Source organism: Hyla sarda, chromosome 5 (genome assembly GCF_029499605.1).
Source record: "Hyla sarda isolate aHylSar1 chromosome 5, aHylSar1.hap1, whole genome shotgun sequence".
NCBI classification, from domain to species: domain Eukaryota; kingdom Metazoa; phylum Chordata; class Amphibia; order Anura; family Hylidae; genus Hyla; species Hyla sarda.
The window spans coordinates 190,674,808-190,702,766 of NC_079193.1; the positions used below are offsets into that span (position 1 = coordinate 190,674,808).

Here is a 27,959-nt window from a genome sequence, read left to right on the forward strand (position 1 = left end):
ACCTTCTGAACAGAAGAACTGCAGTTGCAATGAAGTAAACTGGGCCAGATGCAGGTCTACTGCATTGCAGGGTGGCTGGGAGTGCCAGGGTAAAAACAGTGTAACTACCCTTTGTCTTTAAATCAGCATCAATTCTTCTCGGTACGCTTGTACAGTTTTTGAAGGAAATTGGCAGGGAGGTGGTTCCAAACATCTTGGAGAACTATCTGGTTGGAGACATTGGCAGTAGTGGGGAAATCCAGGCGATGATGGTACCTGCTGCCATTTTACCTATGCCAGTTCCATAGTTGAGTCATTTGCCTTGTTTCTACATCTAAGGTATGACTTTTTGATGGAAAATCTTCCATGAATACCACTACTGGCCAGACTTCTCCTAACATTAGATGGTATGTGTATCTGGGTTCCACTGATTTCTGCCACATCTGAACTAATGACACTGTTGAACATTATAAGATTTCGAAGGAAAATAATCCTGATGTGTCTTTGCACTGCTGATGCAAGTTTTCTTGGTTAACCACTGCATCTAGGGTCCTTAAAAGGGGTACTCCTCTTCTCAGCGTTTGGAACAAACTGTTCCGAACGCTGAAGCCGGCGCCGGGGGCTCATGATGTCATAGTCCCGCCCCTTCAAGACGTCACACCCCCACCCCCTTAATGCCAGTCTATGGGAGAGGGCGTGATGGCTTTATCTTAGAGATATGTCAAATGTTGTGATCGGTGGGGGTCCAGCTGCTGAGACACCCACTAATCTCTAGAATGAAGGGACAGAAGCATTTGGCTGATTGCTGTGTCCTTTTGTTTCGCTTGGCACACCTAGTGTGTGGTGTACAGACGCAGTGATCAGGGCCAGATTAAGACTGCCTGGAAGACAGAGCACTTCATTATGATGGGCCCCCCCCCCCCCCCCAGGGTCCCGTACCGCCCCCCCCCCCCCGATAGTCCCCCTTCCCTTCCACTGAGACCTGTTGCGGGCCTGTCAAGTAAGGAACAGACTGAGACCAAAAATGGGCCTGGGTATATTAGACTATGTGACCTTTTTTTTTTGGTGGGTGTCACAGGAGTCAGGCCCCTGTTAAAATAAAATGTGCTGCATGGTCTAAAATCACTTCAGTTCAAGTCACTCTTTCCAACTGTTGCAAAGCTACAACCCCCATTATGTCTGGAGAGCTTCAGGCATTATAGGAGTTGTAGTTTTGTAACAGCTGAAGCTTCAAATTGGGGTACAGGGTAAAAATCCATTATTACTGCAAAACTTAGAAGTGAGGAGAGATCTAATGGGACTGTCCGGAGAATACACAAACATAAAATGACTCACAGGAGACGTCTTCTCTGTTGTCTTTTCTTCTTCATCTGGTCCAGACCCCAGGTATTCTTCCAGCTCCATCTTCCTCTGTAAAGTTTGACGCCTGGACATCATTGGTTCCTCACTCTGCCAGCAGATCCTCATCCTCTGTATAAAGACAACAATCATTATAACCCTTCAAGAGACTGTGCTTCCTAAATATAAAACTGCCAAACCCTGTGTACCCTGTATATTATACTGCCAAACATCATGCCCTCTAAAAATAATACTACCACACACTGTGTCTTCCGTAGTGTGCACGGAGCAGCAGCATCCCATTGAAAACAAGCAAAATTCTGCTGGCGGAAGTTCGTAGTGTGGACGAGCCCTAATTCCCCCAGACCCCTCTACCCCCCCAGACCCCTAAGTCCTCCTCCAGACTCCTGCTCCCAGAGACCCCTAAGGCTAGGTTTCCCCCTGTTTTTACCTGCAAAAACACAGAAAAACTGCTACTGCTTTTTCCTGTGTTATGGTAATTTTTTGGCATTTTTTTCTTGTGCTTTTGCCTTCTCTGGAAACTTAGCCTTAGTCCTCCCCTGGTCCTTAAAGGGGTACTCCACCCCTAGACATCTGATCCTCTATCCAAAGGATAGGAGATAAGATGTCTAGGGGTGGAGTACCCCTTTAAGTCCCCCCCTTCAACACTCCTGGTCCTTCTCCACTATTCTACTTTTCTGCACCCCCCCCCCCCACCCCTCAGTCCCCTTCACACTCTTCTGCCACCTTTACCAAACCCACACTTACCTTACCTCACCCCCCCCCCCCAAACAACCTCACTTCAGCCCCCCATGCCCTCCTGGTCCTTCTTCCACTACACTTTTCTCCTCCAATCCCACCTCCAGTTCCCCTGCATTAGGTTGTTGTCCCCCCACATTACGTTGGCAGTGTCCCCCACAGACATACAGCCTCCTCCAGCCATATACAGTGTATGGCTGGAGAACTGTATGTCTGTGTACTGCCCCACTTCAGTGCTCCGACCACCGCTCCTCTGGTCCGGGGTCACAATCTACAGGCCATATCAGTAGGTCCTGGGACCAGAGGAGCGGTGGTCAGAGCACTGAAGATGACGTGCAGGTTACTTACCATGCGAGCATCCTCGTTGCTCCACTCCTATGGGCGCACGCACGGGACGTCAGTGATATCCCTGCGTGCGCTACCTCCCTGTGTTTTTAAAGTTATTGCGGGGCCACAGAAAGGTAACCGGGACATCGTTGTGTCCCGAAAAGATCTTTCAGGACACTGGGGTGTCCTGCTGAATGTGGGGGGGGGGGGGGGTGGGGGGGGGGGAGGGAATTACAGTATTTATCTGCGTATAACACACCCTGGCATATAACACACACCCCTCATTTTCATAGGAAAATTTGAGGGGAAAATAATAAATGTAAAATAAATGACTATAGCTCTGAACTATATGCCTCATTATCCCTCCAACTTTGATTCCCCTTGATCCTCAATTTCCCCCCCCCCCTCCTTCCTCCCCCTTTTATCAGCCTCTGTACCATATTTAACCCCCCCCCGTCTCCTTTCCCATGTTTTCCCCTGCTCATCATCCCCCCCTCCTGCTCATCATCCTCCCTACTCATCATTCCCCGCCTGCTCATCATTCTCCCCCCTGCTCATCATCCCCCCCTCCTGCTCATCATTGCCCCTACTCATCATTCCCCACCTGCTCATCATTCTCCCCCCTGCTCATCATCCCCCCCCCTCCTGCTCATCATCCCCCCTACTCATCATTCCCCGCCTGCTCATCATTCTCCCCCCTGCTCATCATTCTCCCCCCTGCTCATCATTACCCCCCTGCTCATTATTACCCCCCTGTTCATTATTACCCCCCTGCTCATCATTACCCCCCCCCTGCTCATCATTCTCCCCCTGCTCATCATTACCCCCCCTGCTCATTATTACCCCCCCTGCTCATTATTACCTCCCCTGCTCATCATTACCCCCCTGCTCATCATTACCCCCCTGCTCATTATTACCCGCCCTGCTCATCATTAGCCCCCCTGCTCATCATTACCCCCCTTGCTCATCATTCTCCCCCTGCTCATCATTCTCCCCCTGCTCATTATTACCCCCCCCTGCTCATCATTACCACCCCTGCTCATTATTACCCCCCTGCTCTTCATTACCCCCCCCCCTGCTCATTATTACCCCCTGCTCATCATTACCCCCCCTGCTTATCATTCTCCCCCCTGTTCATCATTCTCCCCCTGCTCATCATTATCCCCCTGTTCATCATTACCACCCCTGCTCATCATTACCCCCCTGCTCATCATTACCCCCCCCTGCTCCCCCTGCTCATCATTCTCCCCCCCTGCTCCCCCCCTGCTCATCATTCTTCCCCCCCGCTCATCATTCTCCCCCCTGCTCATCATTACCTCCCCTGCTCATCATTACCTCCCCTGCTCATCATTACCCCCCCTGCTCATTATTACCCCCCCTGCTCATCATTCTCCCCCCCTGCTCCCCCCCTGCTCATCATTCCCCCCCTGCTCATCATTCCCCCCCTGCTCATTATTACCCCCCTGCTCATCATTACCCCCTTCTCATCATTAACCCCCCTGCACATCATTAACCCCCCTGCTCATCATTAACCCCCCCTGCTCATCATCCCCCCCTGCTCATCATCCCCCCGCTGCTCATCATCCCCCCCTGCTCATCATTACCCCCCCTGCTCATCATTACCCCCCCTGCTCATCATTCTACCCCCTGCTCATCATTACCCCCCCTGCTCATCATTACCCCCCCGCTCATCATTCTCCCCCCTGTCCCCCCCCCTGCTCATCATTCCCCCCCTGCTCATTATTACCCCCCCTGCTCATCATTCCCCCCCCGCTCATCATTACCCCCCTGCCGATCATTAACCCCCCCTGCTCATCATTAATCCCCCCCTTCTCATCATTAACCACCCTGCTCATAATTAACCCCCCCTGCTCATCATTAACCCCCCTGCTCATCATTACCCCCCCCGCTCATCATTAACCACCCTGCTCATAATTAACCCCCCCTGCTCATCATTAACCCCCCTGCTCATCATTACCCCCCTCCCCTGCTCATAATTAACCCCCCCTGCTCATCATTAACCCCCCTGCTCATCATTACCCCCCCCCCCCCCCCCGCTCATCATTACCCCCCCTGCTCATTATTATCCCCCCCCCCACCCATCATTACCCCCCCCCCCCCCCCCACCGCTCATCATTCCATCATTCCCCCCCTGCCAATCATTCCCCCCATCATTGCTCCCCCCTTTTCCTCCTTTTTCTATTTTTCATATTTCCTTACCTAGCCACGCTCGGCAGGCTCAGGTGATTATCATTACCACCCCTGCTCATCATTACCCCCCTGCTCCCCCTGCTCATCATTCTCCCCCCCTGCTCCCCCCCTGCTCATCATTCTCCCCCCCCCCGCTCATCATTCTCCCCCCTGCTCATCATTACCTCCCCTGCTCATCATTACCCCCCCTCCTGCTCATCATTCCCCCTGCTCATTATTACCCCCCCTGCTCATTATTACCCCCCCCTGCTCATCATTCTCCCCCCCCTGCTCATCATTCCCCCCCTGCTCATTATTACCCCCCTGCTCATCATTACCCCCCCTTCTCATCATTAACCCCCCCCTGCACATCATTAACCCCCCTGCTCATCATTAACCCCCCCTGCTCATCATCCCCCCCTGCTCATCATCCCCCCGCTGCTCATCCTCCCCCCCTGCTCATCATTACCCCCCCCCCTGCTCATCATTCTACCCCCTGCTCATTATTACCCCCCCCCCCCCGCTCATCATTAGCCCCCCCCCCCCACCGCTCATCATTCCCCCCCTGCCAATCATTCCCCCCATCATTGCTCCCCCCTTTTCCTCCTTTTTCTATTTTTCATATTTCCTTACCTGGCCACGCTCGGCAGGCTCAGGTGATGCGTCGGGTCTTGTGGGCTGTGAGAGTGACGTCTCCTGCGGCTCCTCTGCACAGCGTCAGCGACGTCACTCGTCATTTCCTGCAGCGCTGGGGTGTAATGAAGAAAACTGTGCCCTGCAGGAAATGATGAGTGACGCCCCTGACACTGTGCAGAGGAGCCGCAGGAGACGTCACTCGTCACAGCCCACATGACCTGACGCATCACCTGAGCCTGCCGAGCACTGCCAGGTAAGGAAATATGAAATATAGAAAAAGCAGGAGGAGTCCGGGGCGGGCCCACAGGAGCCGCCGCTGGTCACTGTTTTAAAGTGGCCGCGGCCGGGCTATCGGGAGGCCCCGATCCGCTACTGAGCAGCCTGCAGGGATGTCCCATGAGCGCCAATCATGATCCGGCACTGGCAGTGATAGTCTAACACTTACATCTTGACATGCAAAATGTGCTCGGTCATATGCAAACGCTAGACGGAATTTTATTTCTGTTGTTTCCTTATAATGATACACCTACATTTTGGTATAAGAGTGGTTCAGTTTGCTTTATTTGTTGTAATTTGTTCACATTTTAGCGCATGTATTTTAAGAAGGGATATATTGTGTACAACTTCACCTTCCATACATACCAGAATGCTTTAATTCTCACATAAACGTCCCTAATTCACCAATAACCTGCCCTCACTCCAAATTCCTGTTTCCTTCCACCCCCTGTGTCTTGTCTATAATCTGAAAGGCAGCTGAATACCTAGACTTATAAAATCTGACAAAGACATTCCTGACATATTTTTTATTCTACGGTTACAAGTTTGTGTTCTTCTGGTATGTCCTTTTGTGCCTTGTCAGCCATGTCACCTCTCTCCTGCCTCACAGCATGGTACCAAGGTTCTCCAACGTGAGCTTTTTAGAAATGGGAATTATTAAATACAAGATATCAAATCCAGTCATTAAAACCATTTTCCAGATTCTTTGTTAGGGTATGTTCACACGTACGCAGATTTGATGCACAAGTATTGATGCACTGGATTTTCTGCTGCAGATTTCAATGTAAACTTAATGACTGAGCACAGCTACTAATCTGCACTTACAAATCCTGCACATCAAATCTGCGCATGATCCTATATGTGTGAACGTACCCTTAAAGATTATTACTATATTGGTCAGTTGGTCATGTTAAAACCCATTATTCTGATAGCACATAGTATTATCTCTAACAGTGTTAAACTTTATAGTTACATAATGATGCCCAATAATGCTGAGAACCATTTCCACAGTGTATCCCCACTGTCCACTATGCTCTGGAATTGGCACTTATGTCCGTGGCAGACATAAGTGCCATCCCATTGAAAAATGAACTTCAGATTCTGCTGAAGCATTGAACATGCCTAACCCCTTAAGGACAGACCCCTTTTTTAACTTAAACGGGTACTCCGCCCCTAGGCATCCAAGGATAGGGGATAAGATGTCTGATCACGGGGTTCCCAGCGATCTCTCCTGCAACCCCTAGTCATCTGCAGCAGGGAATAAACAGAGCAGTCCTTCTAGGCTAGGGGGAAAAAAGGTTATAGAAATCAGAAGAATTGAAATAATAGGAGAGAAAAAGAGGTTTGTGTCAAATATTGGACATTTATTTAAAATAACAATGATACTCTTGATGACTTAATGCTGATGTCCTTGGCAGGGCCCTTGCTTTGGACAACACACAATATAATACAAATGATATATAAAATGTAAAATACATAAAAACACAATTGCTAGCTAAAATTGCACTAATGAGGTGGCTGGGACACAGGGTCTGTGCTATAGTAAGTACAGTGGGACAGTCTGGAAATTGCAAATGTCCTATTTGTTATAGGTGATGATTGGTGGGAATTGTAGTCTCAGTGAGGGTATTTAGCGCAAATAGCGCTGAAAGATTAAATCCACAGTGTTGGCCGTAGTTGCAGCGCTCGACAGCGCTGGAGACTCCCAGTGCTGAGCCCACTCTCCCTGTCTGTGCAGGGCTGTCTGTAGAATAGGCAGATGCGTGGTAGCGCTGAAGCTTCACCAAGTTTCACACAGTATCAAGAAGTTACTCCTTCTATACCCCGATGGCACGGGGACAAGTTAAAGAAGGTGATAAAGGATAGGCACTATGTGCCTCTTACCGGCTCTTCAAATGCTCGGTGTTCTGCGTGTATCTGCATTGGAATTCCTCTGGGCTCTGCCTTCTATACCCCGGCGGTACGGGGTGGATAAGCAAGAAGGACAGAGGTCCAAGGCTGAATGCCGGTGCTAGCTGCGGCTAGTTAGTAATGCAAGTCTCGGACTCTACTGGGGTAGCCGAGTGTCAGGCTCTGCTGGGGTAGCGGAGCGTCCCTGTTAAGTCCCAATCTCTGTGCAGCAAAACAGTCTATTACCAGACGCGTTTCGGGGAGCCACGTACCCTTTTTCAATGGTGAGGGTAAATGTTTTTAAACATTAGACTGGGTCTCTTTAAATGGTAAGAACTTTAGAATGCTTTTTCTGAGCGGAGCAATTCTGAGATAGATTTTCGTGACATTTTGTACTTATATTGACACATGCAGCATTTTTTTTTTAAAACTTTGGAAATTTCTGCCATTTTTTAAATTATTTTTTTAGTGTGTACACTGTGCGGTAAAAGTAATGTTATATTTATTCTGTGGGTCAGTACCATTATGGTGATTTTATAAAGCTTTCTATGTTCTTTTTCCCTTTCTGAGCAAAATTATTTTTCTGCGATTCATTTTTCAACAGCCGTAACTTTTTTATTTTCTGTCCAATGCCATTGAATGAGGGCTTATTTTTGCGGGATGAGCTGTACTTTTTATTGGTATCATTCTTGCGATACATGCTTTAGATTTTTTTATTCCGCTATTTGTATCAAAATTGGCAAATTTTGCACTTTTTTGTTGCTGTTTTTTTACGGCATTCATCGTGCAGGATCATTTACATTATAGTTTTATGTATATGATTTGTGTTTTTTTTTATGATAATACAGGGCTTTTATTGGGAAAGGGGCATTTTTATTTGATTACATTTTTTACACTTTTTACAGGTTATACTATGCTGGAATACATTTGTACTGCAGCAAAGTATGACCCGATCAGCTGCACGCAGTACAGCCTGTGAGATCCAGCCTCTGGCAAGCAGACAGGAGGTCATAATCTGACCTCCAAATATCAAGAAGTCGGTCGGTACTGCAGGTGAGTCCGGTGCCCGTGGACAGGGAAATGTAATAGTGGAAAGAAAATCCTGGCACTCGTTTATTTTGAAGAAATGCTTTTTACTGCTCAAGATGCATATGTAACAGCATGTGAACTGCAGTTGAGAAAGGCTTCAGAGCCAGAACACGTGCTGCATCCTTCACATGCTGTAACATATGCATCTTGAGCAGTAAAAAGCATTTCTTCAGAACAAACGAGTGCCGGGATCATCCGACCTCCTGCTGCCATAGCAACCAACAGCGACCCGCGATCGTATTGCAGTGCTGCCATATCGCTGTGCCACCTTTGGTGAACAGGGGGAGCGCACCTGTTAACACCATAGATGCCATGATCAGGATTGATCACGGCATCTATGGTGTTAATGCTGCCGGGACCAGTTTACACAATCCATAAATAAATAATAGTGTCAGGTGTTAGTACTACCATAACATTACAGCTTGAAATGTGTTAATTTTGAAGGATAGGGGATAAGTTATACATTGCTGGGGTCCGACCGCTGGGACCCCCGCAATCTCCTGAACGTAATCCCAGCAGTCTGCTGGAAAGGGGCAGCCGACACATCCCTTCTATGTATATAACCACCAGAAGACATAGAATTAAGACATCAGATATTAGTATATGACATTCTTATCTTTATATCGGTTATATATAATTTAGGAGAGGATTACTACATAATCCATAAATAAATAATAGTATCAGGTGTTAGTGCTACCATAACATTACAGCTTGAAATGTGTTAATTTTGAAGGATTGAGAGAAGGAGATGTGATAAGAGACATGACATGTCAGAACTAGCCATTGTATTCTTCAGGTTTATTCCTGAGATCCAGCCACTTTCTTTTCTGCCAGAAGCGCTAAAATCACACTTACCTAAAAATAGTAGTTGTTCTGGTTAAGAAGGAAACATAATCAATATACTGTATTATATAACCACAACACTGCAGCTTAAGTATATAAAATTTCAGAAAACCAAAAATTGTGAAGTTTTTCATTAAGTGACACAGTTTTCTTGCTAATTCAGAGCAAAGAGTGAAACCCCCCTCCCCCCCCCCCCCCCCCCCCCCCCCACAAGTCCCATACTGGCTATTGAGGCAGGGGTGCAGATGTAAATGAAGAACAGGATGATTTGCTCAAGCTATTTGCTGTCCATGCAAATTTTTCCGGTCTCTTGTGCTACCAAATATTCAGTTGCCATTACTATGAAAGGTCACTTTATATGCAAAGCAACTGCATCCTTTTATAGCATCGCTTACAACGTTTCCTGTTTGGGATAGATTCCAGACACCTGTAGTTCTGTGCTCAGTACAGGATTCTATATGAAGAAGCACAACAAACTAAATAAATAAAAAAAACACTTAGTTTAGCAAAGCAGTTATTGTGGGGGAAAGTTTTGCTCAATGCTTTCTTTCACTTTGTAGTAAATGTTTAACTATATTTGTATGCAGACATTGGTAGAGTCGGCTCAATTATATCTGACATAATGTACTCTTAGAACTGCTCCTTCTTCATCATTGTTCATGTTCCATCACTGACTATGTTTAAACTAGGGCAGCCTTTTGTCACTACTTTCCTTATAAGTGGGGCACTCTTCTTAGTCACATATCCCTTTTCAGAAAGGAGTACCGTAGTTTGTTTTCCTACTTCTCTTTTTATCTCTTTATACAATGGACCAGTCTTTATTTCTACTTATATACAGGGTTACAGGGTTATATCTTACATGGTTTTTCGCAAGTTGTGAAGTCTCTCAATGAAGAGTTAGATGTTCTCTCTTTCTCGCTCGCTCTCTCTCTATATATATATATAGAGAGAGAGAGAGAGAAATAAATCTAATCCAACTAAACTAATAACACAATAAACAGTTGTGCTATTCCTTTCTTTTATTGAGCATATTGGGTAAACATCCAGAGAGTGGGGAGAAAGAAAACTGAATCCTTTGCATTGTTGTGGTCTTATTCATGTCATAATAATAGACAAACACATAGTAATAAAATGAATAACACTTACCCAGTTGAATCATTTATGTCTTTTACTGAGCACATTGGGTAAACATCAACAGTGCATGGAAAAAAAAGTAAGTGAACCTTTAAACCAGTAGATTACCCTTTAGTAGCAATCCTTTAAGCCAAATGTGAGAGACAGATTGTTAAAGAAAGAGTAACAGTTATGTGTTTTGACATTTAAAGTAACAGCTCACAGAGAACGCCGGGCAATATTATAAACCTTGTCATGTCTTTGCCTCTGTCACAAACAGGGTGCCACATGCACCACTTTGGCCCACGTATGTTTTCTTCTCCACTGTGATTGAATGCAACTGGTTAGTTATATGATACAGTATGCTACTTGAAAAGTAAGAAATGAGATACATTTACTGAAGGGGATTACAACATAACAAACCTTTATTAGCATATGTTAATTAGTTTAATCTATTTTATATATGTAGGAACTGTATTCAACTCCTTCTATGTACACTAGTCTTTTATGGTTTTGTATACAGTAGAATCTGGACTAACATTATGATTAAGAACTTTTTCTGAAATAATCCCAACACATTTACTAGCTTATTTCCAATGCAGAGAATGCCATCTCCTAGATCTTTTAAATTCCGATTCCTTTCATATGTAGCGTTATTACTAGCCCTCTATTGTGATTGTTACACTGTACACTGTATTCTCGTATAGTCTATCATTTGTGAAGAGCTTATAATAGAGAATAACCCTTTTCTGTAGTCAGACATCAGACTAGCTAGGTTTCCTTGGAAATGGTTGGGGAAGATTTGTAATGCTAAAGAAGCCCTCACGGATTGTATGCCTCATTAATACGTATTCATAGGCAGGGCTGACCTGCAGCAGGTTGTCTATTTTTCTTAGAGTTGACTGTTCCAAGAATGCTATTTGTTTTAACCTCAAGAACTTTCCTGCCTGCACAAGTTATTTAAGTACACAATTCTAGTGGCTGTTTATGCTGCTTGCTGCCAGTTCCTTGTGTGGACTGATACACTGAACCTGCAAGGCTATGCTCCAAGTCTGGCTTCCTTTAGGCACAAGACGGAATGAATAAAACAATCTCAGCCAAAGATATCACATGGGGGACTTGAAATACCAGCCTGCATAAGAAAGCCTTGTTCTGTGTGTGCTCGGAGCCTGTGTGCACTCATGTTCACTGACTGATAGGATGCAGACTTTTTAGGAACCTAGCAAACTGAACGAAGAGAGAAATAAAGAAAGGTAGGTGGGTCTGCCTCTCTATACATACCTAGGTATAGGGATTTACTGCGGGGACATTGCTCCAGGTCTGAATATATATACACCACCTATGTATTGAGCTGCTAGACCATATCTTTTCACATAAAGACAAATGAAATACAGATGCATTTGAATTCTATGTATGAAATCCATTTTACTAAATTGTAGTAAGATAGTAAGGTTAAAAAGTACATACTCAGTGTATCAGATTTACGCTCATCCAGGTAGGGGAATGGTTGTGTTACCAGTTTATGTATAGTTACACCTGTCTCTTTAATATTGTTTGTGTTGTGAATGAGACATTATATGAGAATACAAATATGTATACAGATGTAGCAAAGAATAGTTCCTCCTGTATATTGTAATAGTCCAGATTTACCTGCAAGGACATATATATTGTTGTGACAGCCCTTCCAGGTTTGGAAGGAAAGAGCTGAGCTCAGACTCTCTGGTTTCCTTTACTATAAGCTTAAGCTTTATTGGTAGACATGATAACAAATAGTGAGCCCTCACCCCTGCTATGAATTACAAACTCTGCTTTGCTACAATGATATATTCAGAAGAACTCTGTTCTTTTGCATTGTATTGACAGATTTGCACCTGCCCCTTTATTTCACTTCCTAGCTCACTTTGTTTCTTGTTGTGCTCTTTGACATTGACAAATCTATCTCTGCTACATTTATAATCCACACTCTACAATTCTCATAAACCAATAAAAACAATGATATATACTAAGCTTTTATACTTAAACAAACTCATGTCTGTTACCACACTGATACCAGCTCTGCTACATTGACTGAGTTATGCACATGCTGTACATTGACAGAATCTGCACGTATGGATCTGTAATTCTGTACCAGTGTACACCATCATAGTTTTGTACTTTTTCATAAATCAACTGAAATATGAAAGTATTTTATGGCATTATAAGAAACTATTGTGAAGATGCAGACTGCATAGTAACATACATAATGTATACCTTATTATTTGTTGGTATAAGTATTTGTCACTGCAAAAACCCGCCTGATAATATGTAGGAATCTCAGAAACCTGATAGTAGAGTTTGACTCAGTTAAACCAGTCACATCCCAGTTATAGGGCTCTCACATGTCTTCATTCCTCCATCATCCTGGCACCATCTCTAAATAAAAAAACACTTAATGAGAGGTAATTCTGGGCAAGCTTATTTTTACACTGTGTTCTGTTCTTGTGTGCTGACTGCTGAGGTACCCATACACATTAGAGATAGTCGGCTAATGATTTCGGCAGGACAGGCCAAATGTCAAAGAAAAATGTTTGAAGACATAAAGGTTTGTAGGATTTGAATAAGCTAGATCCTTTGTTTCCCTGGGAGATAAACCGCTGTCAGAGGAGTCTGGCAGTAACATCTTTAAATTTTCTCCAGAAAAAGTACAGAAAAATAAATGCCCCTACAATAGTGTGGTTTAAAATATTGCTAAGAGTTTTACTTTATATACTGCATATTTTATTTTCTGTTCTAATCACCTTATGTTTTAAATATTAAAACAAAACCCAATGTCTACGCACAAGAGATGTCTGTCACTGATCCGACGGAATCCTGGGCCGGATCTTACTGTTAGAAATCACGGCAGGTGGACAGCAGGTGGTGGATCCTCTGGGCCTGTGTGGATGGAGACTTGTGCCGTGCCAGGGAGCGGGGTCTAAGGTGCCACTCGTTTTCACCAGAGCACGCCGCAAAGCGGGATGGTCTTGCTGCGGCAGGTGGCACCCAGGTCGTTACCCCTGGCATGACTCGTCCACACAGGTAGCTGGGGGGTGGCGTGACACAGACAGAGACTGTCTGGACATGGCTGGCAGAAGGTCAGGGTAGGTACACAGGTAGAGGTATGTAGGGAAACAGGGAACAGAGTCACAGTAACAGGAGCACAGGAACACAGGACTTATCTATGGCAAATACAACCAAAGATCTGGCCAGGAAGCAAGGTTGGAGGAATATATGGACCAGGGGACAGGTGTAATCACTTTAATTAATTGGACACTGTCCCTTTAAGAAACAGCTCCTGCGTGCGCATGCCCAAGAAGGCGGAGGCACGCGCACCAGAGCTACGAGGACAGGGACACAGTGAGGCAGGTGAGGGACGGGCTGGGATTCGCATGCAGGTGCGTCCTGCGATGCGGATCCCAGCCCCGCTGGCAACAGAGACATGGCAGTGTGCTCACAGCCAGCGTGTCTGGCCAGAGCGCGGCTGTTACATATATATACAGTCATAAAAGTTGGCACCCCTGAAAGTATTTCTCACACAAAAGGATTACAGTAACACATGTTTTGCTATACACATGTTTATTCCCTTTGTGTGTGTTGGAACAAAACCAAAAAAGGAAAAAAAAAGCTAATTGGACATAATGTCACACTAAACTCCAAAAATGGGCTGGACAAAATGATTGGCACCCTTTCAAAATTGTGGAAAAATAAGATTTTTTCAAGCATGTGATGCTCCCTTAAACCCTGGGGCAAGTAACAGGTGTGGGCAATATAAAAATTACACCTGAAAGCAGATAAAAAGGAGAGAAGTTCACTTAGTCTTTACATTGTGTGTCTGTGTCATGGACAACAGAAAGAGGAGAAGAGAACTGTCTGAGGACTTGAGAACAAAAATCGTGGAAAAATATCAACAATCTCAAGGTTACAAGTCTATCTCCAGAGATCTAGATTTGCCTTTGTCCACAGTGCGCAACATTATCAAGAAGTTTGCAACCCATAGCACTGTAGCTAATCACCCTGGGCATGGACAGAAGAGAAAAATTTATGAAAGGTGTCAACGCAGGATAGTTTGGATGGTGGATAAGCAGCCCCAAACAAGTTCCAAAGATATTCAAGCTGTCCTGCAGGCTCAGGGAGCATCAGTGTCAGTGCAAATTATCTGTCGACATTTAATTGAAAGGAAACGCTATGGCAGGAGACCCAGGAGGGCCCCACTGCTGACACAGAGGCATAAAAAAGCAAGATTACATTTTGCCAAAATGAACTTGAGTAAGCCAAAATCCTTCTGGGAAAACGTCTTGTGGACAGATGAGACCAAGATAGAGCTTTTTGGTAAAGCACATCATTCTATTGTTTACTGAAAACGGAATGAGGCCTACAAAGAAAAGAACACAGTACCTACAGTGAAATATGGTGGAGGTTCAAGGATGTTTTGGTGTTTTGCTGCCTCTGGCAGGGCATCATAAAGTCCTGAAGTGGCAGCACTGGCTGTCCGTGCATGCTGGGTGTTGTAGTTGTGCAACATCTGGAGGTCCGCAGGTTGTAGACCACTGTTAGAGGAAGTTGTACTCACGTGTCCCCGCCGCTCCGGACCGTCACTGCTCGTCACCGCTGCCCTGGATGTCGCCCTCCATTGCTGTCGCCGCGTCCCCGACGCTCCGGCAAGGCCTCTGCTTCCCTGGCATCTGCGCTCTCCGTCGCCACCATCATGTCGCTACGCACGCTGCTCCTATTGGATGATGGGACGGCGTGCGCAGCTACGTCGATGGAGAGCGCCGACGATGCAGGGGATCCCGAAGAGGATGCCCCGGAGCCCCGAGGACAGGTGAGTGATCGTCAGCGGAGCACACGGGGCAACGTAAACGGTTATCTGGTGGTGAAGCAGTCTGCGCTGCAGGATAGCCGTTTATGCGATGGCCCCACCATACAAAAGCATTGTATGTTGATGCTGCCTCTGAGAGGCCATCGCATGTTGAAATGATCATATGTCGGGGCCATCGTAGGTCGAGGGGTCACTGTATTTCTAGTCATAGTGTTCCCAGCCATGGTGTCCATAGCTACTGTGCACCATAATGATGTGCACCATAGTGCCATGCCCAGTCCTGTGTATAACCACAGATAAAACATCATGGTGTTATTCCAGTCCTCTTCACAGTGACCTAGATATTTCAATGACTGGTTAAATACAAAACTGCGTCTTTGTGATTTCTCAGGTTTCGTATTTTTGCCTTGAATCGTTGCCCTGCATTTACCAGACAGATAACAATAAGTTTCCAGTTATTAGTGACAGACAGAGAATGTACACTGTGTTTTCTCCCCCTGAAAGAGGTGGTATTGACTGTAACCACAATGTTGTGTCTTCCAAAGGTGACAAAATCATCATTCCGGGAGCAGGGACATTGTTCTAGAAAAGTGATTATTGCACAGTGTATTACATTGGACACATACAAGACACATACAAGAAAGAGGGCAATGCATCCTCTTGTCTATGACTGCAGGGGTCATGTACAGAAAGGGTCTTCTTAATATTGCTGCTGACCTGTAGAAATGTCCCTTCCTATAGGTTTTCGTTTGGTGTAACTTCAGCAGCCTGTCTGACAAAGAAACAATGAAAGGATTTCAAGATAAAATAATAAAATGTGCTTTTTTTACAGAAAGTGAAGAAATACATTTTTATCCAACTTAGATTTAGATGTAAGAGAGAAATCTTCTCCTTCTCTACACTAACATTGGCGCTAATGTCGGTACACTGCTAAGTGATTTTTCTGTCTAGCAAATAGTACACTCATAAAAATGATTCTATTGGGTTATAATTTTAACAAAAAAAAAAAAAAAACAATTGCATGATAATTAAATCAGAATATTGAGGTTTAAGTTTAGAAAAAAACAACTCATACAGTTGCCATAACTAATTAACATCTTTTGTTTTAAAGGGGTACTCCGGTGGGAAAACTTTTTTTTTTTTTAAATCAACTGGTGCCAGAAAGTTAAACAGATTTGTAAATTACTTTAAAAAATCTTAATCCTTCCAGTACTTATTAGCTGCTGAATACTACAGAGGAAATTCTTTTCTTTTTGGTACACAGAGCTCTCTGCTGACATCACAAGCACAGTGCTCTGTGCTGACATCTCTGTCCATTTTAGGAACTGTCCAGAGCAGCATATGTTTGCTATGGGGATTTTCTCCTACTCTGGACAGTTCTTAAAATGGACAGAGATGTCAGCAGAGAGCACTGTGCTCGTGATTCAGCAAAGAGCTCTGTGTTCCAAAAAGAAAATAATTTTCTCTGTAGTATTCAGCAGCTAATAAGTACTGGAAGGATTAAGATTTTTTAATAGAAGTCATTTACAAATTTGCTTAACTTTCTGGCCCCGGTTGATTAAAAAATAAAAAGTTTTCCACCGGAGTACCCCTTTAACTAATTAACATTGTTTGTTGTGTGTGTGTGTGTTTAAGGGGTGCTGTGTGTGTGAGGTGCTGTGTTTGAGGGGTGCTGTGTGTGTCTGAGGGGTGCTGTGTGTCTGAAGGTGCTGTGTGTGGGGGTGTTGTGTGTGTGTTTGAAGGGTGCTGTGTGTGTGAGGTGCTTTGTGTGTTTGAGGGGTGCTATGAGTTTGTCTGTGGGGTGCTGTGTTTGAGGGGTGCTGTGTGTGGGGGTGCTATGGGTACTGTGTGGGGGTCTGCTGTGTTTATGTGGGTGTGTGGGGGATGGGGTGCTGTGTGGGGTAGGTGCTGTGTGTGGGGAGGTAGGGGTGCTGTGTGGGGGGGGGGTTAGAGGTGCTGCAGATTATTTATTTTTAATATATTTATTTGCTCATTTATTTATTTTTAACAGTTATCCACCCCCCCCCCCCCCCCTTCCTCTCTCCAGCCTGCTCACAGGAGGACGGATCTTTTCAGATCCCTCCTCCTGCCTTTCCGGTAGAAAGCAGAGTATGCTGTGTGGCGCAGCGATGCTCCACACAGCCTGCTCGCAGGAGGATGGATCTTTTCCGATTCCTCCTCCAGTCTTCCTGGTAGCATAGCGGAAGTCCGGCGCCGGCGGAGCACATCAAAAGGCATTCATGGCGAACTATGGCCGCGTTCCCACAGAGGGGGCTCGGCGTGCCATCTGTGGCATGCGTGCCATAGGTTCACCATCACTGGTCTAGTCTAACTGTTTGTTGTTACCAGACAGAATAACTATAAACAAATCAGGTCAAATACAATTATTATTTAATTTATTTAATTATTTTTTAATACAGGTAATCAATATGTTATCAATTTGCACTGTGCTGCTTTATGGTACAATTATGTTTTATTATATTTGGGTAAATTTGTAAATTGCTCAGTACACAACTTTCTCAAGGGAAAATCTGACTCCCATAGTATCTTAGCAACTTGAAATTGCTTGTGCTCAGGGAAGTATTTTATTGTGTTCCCATTTACCAGCTATCAAGAGCCATCTGTTGACAGCAAGATTCTCTTTCAGACTTGAACAAACATCTTTCTAAAAGATATTTCAGTGGATAAAAGATAGATAGATAGATAGATAGATGGACGGACGGAGAGACAGACAGACAGATAGATAGATAGATAGATAGATAGATAAAGTGTGTTTTGCTTATATATATTTATTCTCACATTTAACTACATGCCATGCACCGGTCTTGAGCCTGAGATACTGTAGAGGAGTCATATTTAAATACAATGCATCACTTGCCTCCAATCAAATTAAGGACAATTGTATAGAAATAAAGTAACCATGAAATGGCAGATGCTATGTAATAGGCGTCCTATGGCCTGTTTATCATGTTAATCTATCCCTCATCTAAGACACTGATTTTTGAGGAACAGATACTTGCAGACAATAGAGGAAGAGAGATGACGCAGTGGCCATACAACGCCGCCGATATTAATCATTCAGAAAGTTTAATTGGCTTGACATTAGACCATATTATTAACACATTATGGGGAAGCTGAGACAGTGTCCCTAAAGGTTTCCTCATAATAGACACTCTAAAGGGTCATGCTCTTGCCGAAAATCTGCTGTCATGTGAACCAGTCAAGTAGAGAGACGTGTTGTGCAGATGCTCTAGAGCAACTGTAGCACTGGATAGATTGATGTATCTCTGGTGATAGATAGATAGATGATAAAAGATTTTGGGCGCTCAAGGGTATATGGATATCAATGTCAAGTATATACCGTAGATAGATAGATATGTCAAAAACACCATACCATTAGGGACCGGAAGAATATTAAATAATAACAGTTTATTATACCACAATATTAACAAATAAAATTAGGTAGTGTAATCACAGGGCCCTTGTGACACACCTCTAATAGATATAAATTATAAATATAAAATATAAAAATAGTATACAATATTATAAACATATAAAAAAAAGACCTATTAATTGCTGCCTGAAATATTGCTATTTGTAAAAAAAAATGTCCTTAATAGGAAACTGTGATCTGTAGTCCTCCCGTAAAGTCTAATACAGGTTCTTCTAAAAAAAATTAGCATAATGTGCTAAAGTTCATTCTTTTCCATAATGTAATGATAAAAATTAAACTTTCATATATTTTAGATTCATTGCACACCAACTGAAATATTTCAGGTCTTTTATTGTTTTAATACTGATGATTTTGGCATACAGCTCATGAAAACCCCAAATTCTTATCTAAAAAAATTAGCATATTTAATCCGACCAATAAAAGAAAAGTGTTTTTAATACAGAAAAAGTCAACCTTCAAATAATTATGTTCAGTTATGCACTCAATACTTGGTCGGGAATCCTTTTGCAGAAATGACTGCTTCAATGCGGCGTGGCATGGAGGCAATCAGCCTGTGGCACTGCTGAGGTGTTATGGAGGCCCAGGATGCTTCGATAGCGGCCTTAAGCTCATCCAGAGTGTTGGGTCTTGCGTCTCTCAACTTTCTCTTCACAATATCCCACAGATTCTCTATGGGGTTCAGGTCAGGAGAGTTGGCAGGCCAATTGAGCACAGTAATACCACGGTCAGTAAACCATTTACCAGTGGTTTTGGCACTGTGAGCAGGTGCCAGGTCGTGCTGAAAAATGAAATCTTCATCTCCATAAAGCTTTTCAGCAGATGGAAGCATGAAGTGCTCCAAAATCTCCTGATAGCTAGCTGCATTGACCCTGCCCTTGATAAAAAAACAGTGGACCAACACCAGCAGCTGACATGGCATGTTCAAAAGTGGCAGCTGACATATTTCTGGTTCAAAAGTGGCTTGACCTGGGGAATGCGGCACCTGTAGCCCATTTCCTGCACACGCCTGTGCACAGTGGCTCTGGATGTTTCTACTCCAGACTCAGTCCACTGCTTCCGCAGGTCCCCCAAGGTCTGGAATCGGTCCTTCTCCACAATCTTCCTCAGGGTCCGGTTGCCTCTTCTCGTTGGGGAGCGTTTTCTGCCACATTTTTTCCTTCCCACAGACTTCCCATTGAGGTGCTTTGATACAGCACTCTGGGAACAGCCTATTTGTTCAGAAATGTCTTTCTGTGTCTTACCCTCTTGCTTGAGGGTGTCAATGATGACCTTCTGGACAGCAGTCAGGTCGGCAGTCTTACCCATGATTGCGGTTTTGAGTAATGAACAAGGCTGGGAGTTATTAAAAGCCTCAGGAATCTTTTGCAGGTGTTTAGAGTTAATTAGTTGATTCAGATGATTAGGTTAATAGCTCGTTTAGAGAACCTTTTCATGATATGCTAATTTTTTGAGATAGGAATTTTGGGTTTTCATGAGCTATATGCTAAAATCATCAGTATTAAAACAATAAAAGACCTGAAATATTTCAGTTGGTGTGCAATGAATCTAAAATATATGAAAGTTTAATTTTTATCATTACATTATGGAAAATAATGAACTTTAGCACAATATGCAAATTTTTTTAGAAGAACCTGTATATGGCTTGGAAATGGTAAATCCTTAATTGTAGTTACAAGGTTTGCTGGGACAAAAGTATGTTATTCTCAGTGTTTTTTTTTAAGTGTGATTTTCTAATAAGATTCTCAGAAGAATCTCTTATAATTTTAGTTAACACTTATCTTTTGAGGCAAGTAAATGTCGTACTCATTCCTGCTGAAGTTCAGCGCTTTCGTACTTGACTTCCTTTAGGTCTATACAGTATTGAACAGAATTGGATAAAATACTTAATAATTAACTTTGTGTTGGATCATAAAGACCTGGCAGGAAAAATAAACTTAGCAAAAGAATAGAAGTATTTTCTTTTTTAGGACGCAGCCCATGCACAGTATGGGCTTATAGCAAGCTATGGTTGCCAAATATGCCTGAGCTCTGTTACTTGTAAATCATTGTTATTATTATTTATTACGTAGCGCCCCTGTTTCCAGGGCACTTTACATTCAAAAAGTACAAGTATATAACACAAACGTAAAAACAATGAACTGACACAAATTAACTTGCCAACTAGCAGAGGTGAAGAGGACCCTGCTAGCAAGAGCTTACAATCTACACTGTAAACGTTCCACATGGCATACAATGTACCACATAGAAGCAGCACCTTTCAAAAAATGCAAAATGCTTCCGTCTGCAGCATAATAATCCTTACCTGTAAATAGTTACAGATTTCAGATCCAAAGGGACGGTTGGTATAAGAGCTGAACTTTACTTGAACTTGTTTTATTTGCACAAGTCCTTTGGAAACCTCACATAACATCTAGAGATACACAAGACTGCAGAGCCACTTGTTATGAAGAACTTCTGTAGGCTTACCTCGTACTAGTGTATTGTCTTTGCTGGGGTTAAAATGGATATGATATAGAGAAGTCACAGCAGTCGTTCTATACTTTTATTGTTTCTCATTTTTCTGATTTCTTGTATGATTTCTACCCTTAAACTGGAAACTATCAGCTAGTATACATTTGTATTATAGTATAGATGACAAAAACATGTTTTCAGATTGTAAGGCATAGCAAGATTAAGGTCTTTGTTGTTTTTTTGTTTGTTTTACGTATTTCTATTCACCAATTAAAAAAGCAGTGCATAAACATCTATGCCAGGGTATATGCTGAATACATGTGACTTTAACGGGATTATCCGCCTATTTAACACTTAAACACTTATCCCCTAAATGTCTGATCACAGTGAGTCTGACCTCTGGGACTCTTCCCGAACTCCAGAACAGGACCCTGCTTTCTCTGCTAAACTCCTCAGTCCCCATCTTCCTTGATGTACTCATCTTGTGAGTGATGGCCTGCTCCACCAATCATTGACTGAAGTGGGCACCACGGCAGCCGGTGATTGGCTAAGCAGGGTGTTACTGCTTTGCAGCTGCTCTTCTTTCTGGTAAAGGAGGATTCTGAACACAGGACCTCTAAATTCTATTATGAGGTGTATGGACAAGGGGGTTTCTACACTGGACACCCCCTTTAAGATGGAATAGTGAGAGTAAAGTTTAGGACCCTAAACTTTGACACTGTGTTATACATAGCTCAGGGCCCAATGGACAGTGTAGGACAAAAAGATGAATAGAACACCAATGATATAATTACCCTCATACTTCACCAACCCTGCCCCTTAATTAAGTATAACAAAGTAGATGAGTTTAATCTGGTGTGCCTTTTTAACCACTATACATTTTAAATGATCAAAACTACCATCCTTTATTAGAGGATTTGCTATACATGTTAGTGAATAGTAAACATGACTTGTTTTTGTCTTTAGGGACTTCTAAAATGTCATTCTTTCTACATCGTATAGATGCCATGAAATCTTAAAAAGTATGTTGAAAATCTTCAGGGATCATTTCTTGGCCTTTTAGCTAACATCAAGTGTAGTATCTGTTCTAATAAGTTTAATATCTGATACATCACCTATCTGGGGACCATATATTAACCCCTTAATGACGAAGGACGTATCTTTACATCCTGCAACGGCTCAAGCGATATGCTGCGGGGTCACGCGGTGACCCCGCGTCATATCACGGCGATCCAGGCGGCCATCAACGGCCGGGACTCGCGGCTAATACAGGACATCACCGATCACGGTTATGCCCTGTATTAACCCTTCAGACGCGGCGATCAAAGCTGACCGCCACGTCTGAAGCGAAAGTGAAACTATCCCGGCTGCTCAGTCGAGCTGTTCGGGACCGCAGCGGTGAAATCGCGGCGTCACGAACAGCTTACAGGACACCGGGAGGGACCCTACCTGCCTCCTCGGTGTCTGATCGGCGAATGACTGCTCCGTGCCTGAGATCCAGGCAGGAGCAGTCAAGCGCCGATAACACTGATCACAGGCGTGTTAATACATGCCAGTGATCTGTGTAAAAGATCAGTGTGTGCAGTGTTATAGGTCCCTATGGGAGCTATAACATTGCAAAAAAGTTTTTAAAAAAATGTGTTAATAAAGATCATTTAATCCCTTTCCTAATAAAAGTTTGAATCACCCCCCTTTTCCCATAAAAAGAATAAAACAGGGTAAATAAACATATGTGGTATCGCCACGTGCGTAAATGTCCGAACTATAAAAATATATCATTAATTAAACCGCACGGTCAATGGCGTACGCGCAAAAAAGCTTATTTTGGTCACTTTTTATACCATTAATAAATGAATAAGAAGTGATCAAAAAGTCCAATCAAAACAAAAATGATACTGATAAAAACTTCAGATCACGGCGCAAAAAAATGAGTCCTCATACTGCCCTGTACGTGGAAAAATAAAAAAGTTATAGGGGTCAGAATGGGACATTTTTAAACGTATACATTTTCCTGCATGTAGTTATGATTTTTCCAGAAGTACAACAAAATCAAACCTATATAAGTAGGGTATCATTTTAACCATATGGACCTACAGAATAATGATAAGGTGTCATTTTTACCGAAATATGCACTGCGTAGAAACGGAAGCCCCAAAAATTTACAAAATGGCATTTTTTCTTAGATTTTGTAGCACAATTATTATTTTTTCCGTTTCACCGTTGATTTTTGGGTAAAATGACTAATGTCACTGCAAAGTAGAATGGGTGGCACAAAAAATAAGCCTTCATATGGATTTTAAGTTGGAAAATTGAAAGGGTTATGATTTTTAAAAGGTAAGGAGGAAAAAACGAAAATGCAAAAAATGAAAAACCCTGTGTCCTTAAGGGGTTAAATGGATCTTTGAGAACAGGGGCTAATTTAAAAGCTTGCTTCCGTTGCTCTATGCATTGACCCGATATGGCAGTATCTTCGGGTACAATGTACCAAAAAAAGAAAATATTCAGGAACAAAGTGAGAGACAACAAGGTTAGATAACACTCATTCAGTGCCCACTGACTTCACTAGATTAAGGAGGCCCCTGAGATGATTACACATTCCCCCTCCTAAGACAAGGCCATGTTACTATGGCTACAAGCACATGTAAAGCATGGCTCCAGTGTTAATTCTATCCCAGCCTCTTCATTTCTCTCAGGCTCAGATCATTCTACAGCGAAGAGACAGATTCAGTGCCGGATGTTGCCAGCTCTATAGTATAGGATAGTTGCCAGCTCTTCATATACTTATAGTACTTCTTTAGCTGGAAAGCTTTAGGTAAACTGATGCGGAGCTCACTCATTGCATACAGTGGGTATGAGCTAGAAAATCGACATCTATAACTATACAGATGGTAAACATGATGATGCATGGGCATAGATAGATATTCATAGAATGATGCATTTATTGAGTGGAGGCTATATCAATAATATGTATTCTCTTTAGCTTTTGTCTGTTACAGTATACATAAGTTGTTACGTTTTTCACTACAATTTCTTTTGTGTTGCTTAAATGTTCTGTTCCAATAACTGCATTGAAAAATAGTTGAAAAGTTAAAAAAAAACTCTTTGCAAAAACCTAGCATATTTTAATATGAGCAAAGCAGTAATACATGATCATATTTGTTTCTTTATCTGCATTAATGTGCTGTCTTACCTGCTTATTCCTGCAGATGCCAGACCAGTTTGACCAGTCAATGGTCCTCAACCAGTTAAGGTACTCAGGAATGCTAGAAACAGTCAGAATCCGCAGAGCTGGTTTTCCAGTCAGAAGACCGTTCCATGATTTTTATTTTAGGTAAGCAGATTGAAGTTCATGTATTTATGCCCCTATATGTATATGTTCATATAGCTTGGGAGTGCTGCATTGTACATTTTGGTGATATATTGTAATTACTAATATTGGTTGTTTTTACATTTTAATTAAAGGGGTACTCCGTCCCTAGACATCTTATTCCCTATCCAAAGGATAGGGGTTAATATGTCTGATTGCAGGGGTCCCGCCGCTGGGGACCTTGCGATCTCGGCTGCAGCACCCCAAACATCCAGTGCATGGAGCGAACTTCGCTCCCTGCCGAATGACTGGCGATGTGGGGCGGAGGCTCGTGACATCACGTCCACATCCCGGTCGTGACGTCACGGTCACACCCCCTTAATGAAAGTCTATGGGACGGGGCGTGACTTGCATTGAGGGGGCGTCGCTGTGACGTCACGAGCGGAGCATGGCCGTGACGTCACGAGCCCCTGGCGCTGCACCCAATGCTCTAAACGAACGTTGGGTGCAGCGGGACCCCCGCGATCAGACATCTTATCCCCTATCCTTTGGATAGGGGATAACATGTCTAGGAGTGGAGTACCTCTTTAATTAAGTTTTAAGCAAATAACAAACTGAGCCTTACCAAAAAAGGCTGAGCTGAAACAATTGTAGAGCAAGGAATGAAATATCAACATAATAGTGCCTGAAAAGACATTGTAGTTCATATGAGGACTACATAAATTGTCTTCAAAAAGTCTATGGTATTTAGCTGCATAAAACCTGATTACATAAATGAATTGGAGAAAGGGCAAGTTACGGGTTGTTGTGTATTATCATTGCAGGATGTCACATATTGTAGGGTATATTGTAGCTTTTTCTGTATATTCCCTCTTCCCACCTTATATACAGTAACTGTGCATTAAGAGACAAAGCTTTCCACTCCATAGAAACTGTCTCCAATGTGATTCCATGGCACTGGGCCTCAAGCTGGAGATGGGTGCTATGGAGCCAGAGAAGCCTCCCAATGTAAAGTTATATGCATCAGGGATCGGGGAGAATGGGCTCTAGGTAAAGGTATTTTGTTGAAGAATTCAAAGTCATTTAGAAAAATTACTATTGTTAACAGTGCAACACTGTAGTCATTTTTATAAAAGTGAATCAAAGACAAGTTCTGCAGAATTTTTCCCCATAAAACTATGTATTAATCTGCTCAGTTCCTCCTTCTTCATAGCATTATGATAGCAAATAAAATAACCATGGGTCCAAGAACTGTACTCTATGCTGGGAGGTCATTGATCTCTATACGAGCAGATGTCTGACACACAGTCCAGGCATATTCACCAGACATGCATGGTCTGCTATTCCTTGGTGCGGAAATGTTGCTACATGCTGAGCTACTGGCCTGCCGCGCGGATGATCAGGGCATATGTGTTTGCTGTTCACCAGACATCTGCTGCCCATAGAGGTCAATGGTTCCTTTATTTCTAGCTGATGCTTGTCTGCCCCTTTTCTAGAAAATAAGACAAGGTGACAAGCTGCCTTTATTTTAATATATGTTCTTCTGCAGCCTAGAAGGGTAGATACATTCTTCTTATTGTATTGTATATGCATATTAATCTTGTTTTCCAGATTAGTTATTGATTGCCTATGTTTTTTGTACATTTCCCAGGTATAAGGTTCTAATGAGATATCTGACCCTTCCTGAAGATTTGAAAGGCAAGTGTGAGACTTTACTCCATCTTCATGACACAACAGATACTGAATGGCAGCTCGGAAAGACCAAGGTAATACTCTACTCTTTGTGCTTATAGGAAAAAGCAATGGCAAGTCATGAGTGTGACCGTAATTTATTACTGTGGTGCATGGATGGTTCAATAAACTATTGACCACTACTGTGCTAACAATGCACTTTACAATTCAGTATAAAACCTCTGTCTACTGTAAACTGGAAAGCTAACTGAACTAGTCTTACCTGATGCCATGTAATTTATATTAATAAAAAACACAGTTTTGGTGGGCTTTATCCATAAAAAGTTACCAAACCATGTGGGTGCTGCCAGTGTCTATAATGACCAAGCACAAAACTACACAAAAACCCTAGCATAGAGACATTATAAGGTGCACACCAAATTTCATAAGATTGGTACAAAAAATATACAAAACATGTATGATATAACAACACACGATAAAAGCAATTTAAATACAGGGTGGATGAGACCAACTCTGTAACCGTACCCCAACCACGAAGGGGGTCCCAACTGCACCCCTGAGGAAGTCACATAAATGTGACGGAACGTGTGGGGACTATCTGGGGACACACCCACTCCGGTTATTGTGATGTATATCTCTTGTTACTTATGCTTGTAAAATTTTGCATAATTGGTGTTTTTTTTAGACCATAGTAGGTGGATTTATTCCTGTTGCACTTTATATATATATATATATATATATATATATATATATAGCGGCCATACCTTGTGTGTATAGGGGCATTGTGATACTATTATATTGTAGGAGATACTGAGTGTCCCTGAGGGGTACTCCCACTAGTTGGGACCCCCTTCGTGGTTGGGGTACGGTTACAGAGTAGGTCTCACCCAGCCTGTAGTTTAATTGCTTTTATCATGTGTTGTTATATCATACATGTTTTGTATATTTTTTGTACCAATAAAAACAAACTCTTATGAAATTTGGTGTGCACCTTATAATGTGTCTATGCTAGGGTTTTCGTGTAGTTATGTAATTTATATTATGCATCAATGTCCGATTATAAAGATGAGCTTTAAGATAATGGATGTTTGCCTAAGGCAATATTCTCTTGTGTATATAACAGAGATATGGGTCTTTTTATGTAAGTAATCCATCCCTCCTTTGTATATCTCTTATGTTGACATAGTACAGTGAGGAAAAGCAAATCACATCTCACCCTGAATGGCATAAAACAAGTGTCACTTCTGAGGCATATACACATGGCAGGCATTGATTGTAGTCATAGAACTCAAGTGTTTTCTTCTCTATGGCCCCTTTAGCCTTAAGATGGTCTTAAATGTAATGATTTTGTTCATGATTTATCTGACAGTTGTTAGCTATGATCATAACATTATAGTATCAAAATGATGGTGTGCGATCAGTTTTTTAAAGAGTTGTGTTAGGGATCGGTACCAATAGTAAAATGTTGGTACTTTGCTCAGAATTTCAGTATGTACAAATTAACATATATTGTTATAAACATGAGTACTGTTCGTTAACTGTTGCCCAAAAAACAAAATTACTTACTGGGCCTTCAAAAGGGCCAGACAATCGCTAAATCATTCATGCAGCCTTTCAAATTCATCATTATTGGCCGCACAATACCTGTTTATATAGGGTGGTGTTTGGCCTATTAAAATGATTTTATTGGCCGCACAAAAGATGGGATCAGCTGGTTAATGTGCTTGTTGATAGGCTGATAGGTGTTTACTTGCACAAATTTGCACACTGATACCTGG

The 27,959-nt window shown here is 42.8% G+C and overlaps 1 protein-coding gene and 1 pseudogene across 3 annotated transcripts in view; both read left to right on the plus strand.

Annotated features, from left to right (window-relative positions):
- MYO10 (myosin X) overlaps positions 1-27,959 on the plus strand; it is a 239,331-nt gene that overhangs the window by 171,029 nt on the left and 40,343 nt on the right. For all 3 annotated transcript variants that reach the window (XM_056520936.1, XM_056520935.1, XM_056520934.1), the window contains 2 exons: positions 24,389-24,513; positions 26,141-26,255. In XM_056520936.1, coding sequence (XP_056376911.1) covers positions 24,389-24,513; positions 26,141-26,255 — 240 coding nt within the window. The remainder of the gene's footprint in view (positions 1-24,388; positions 24,514-26,140; positions 26,256-27,959) is intronic.
- LOC130275222 (U2 spliceosomal RNA) lies at positions 22,226-22,325 on the plus strand (annotated as a pseudogene).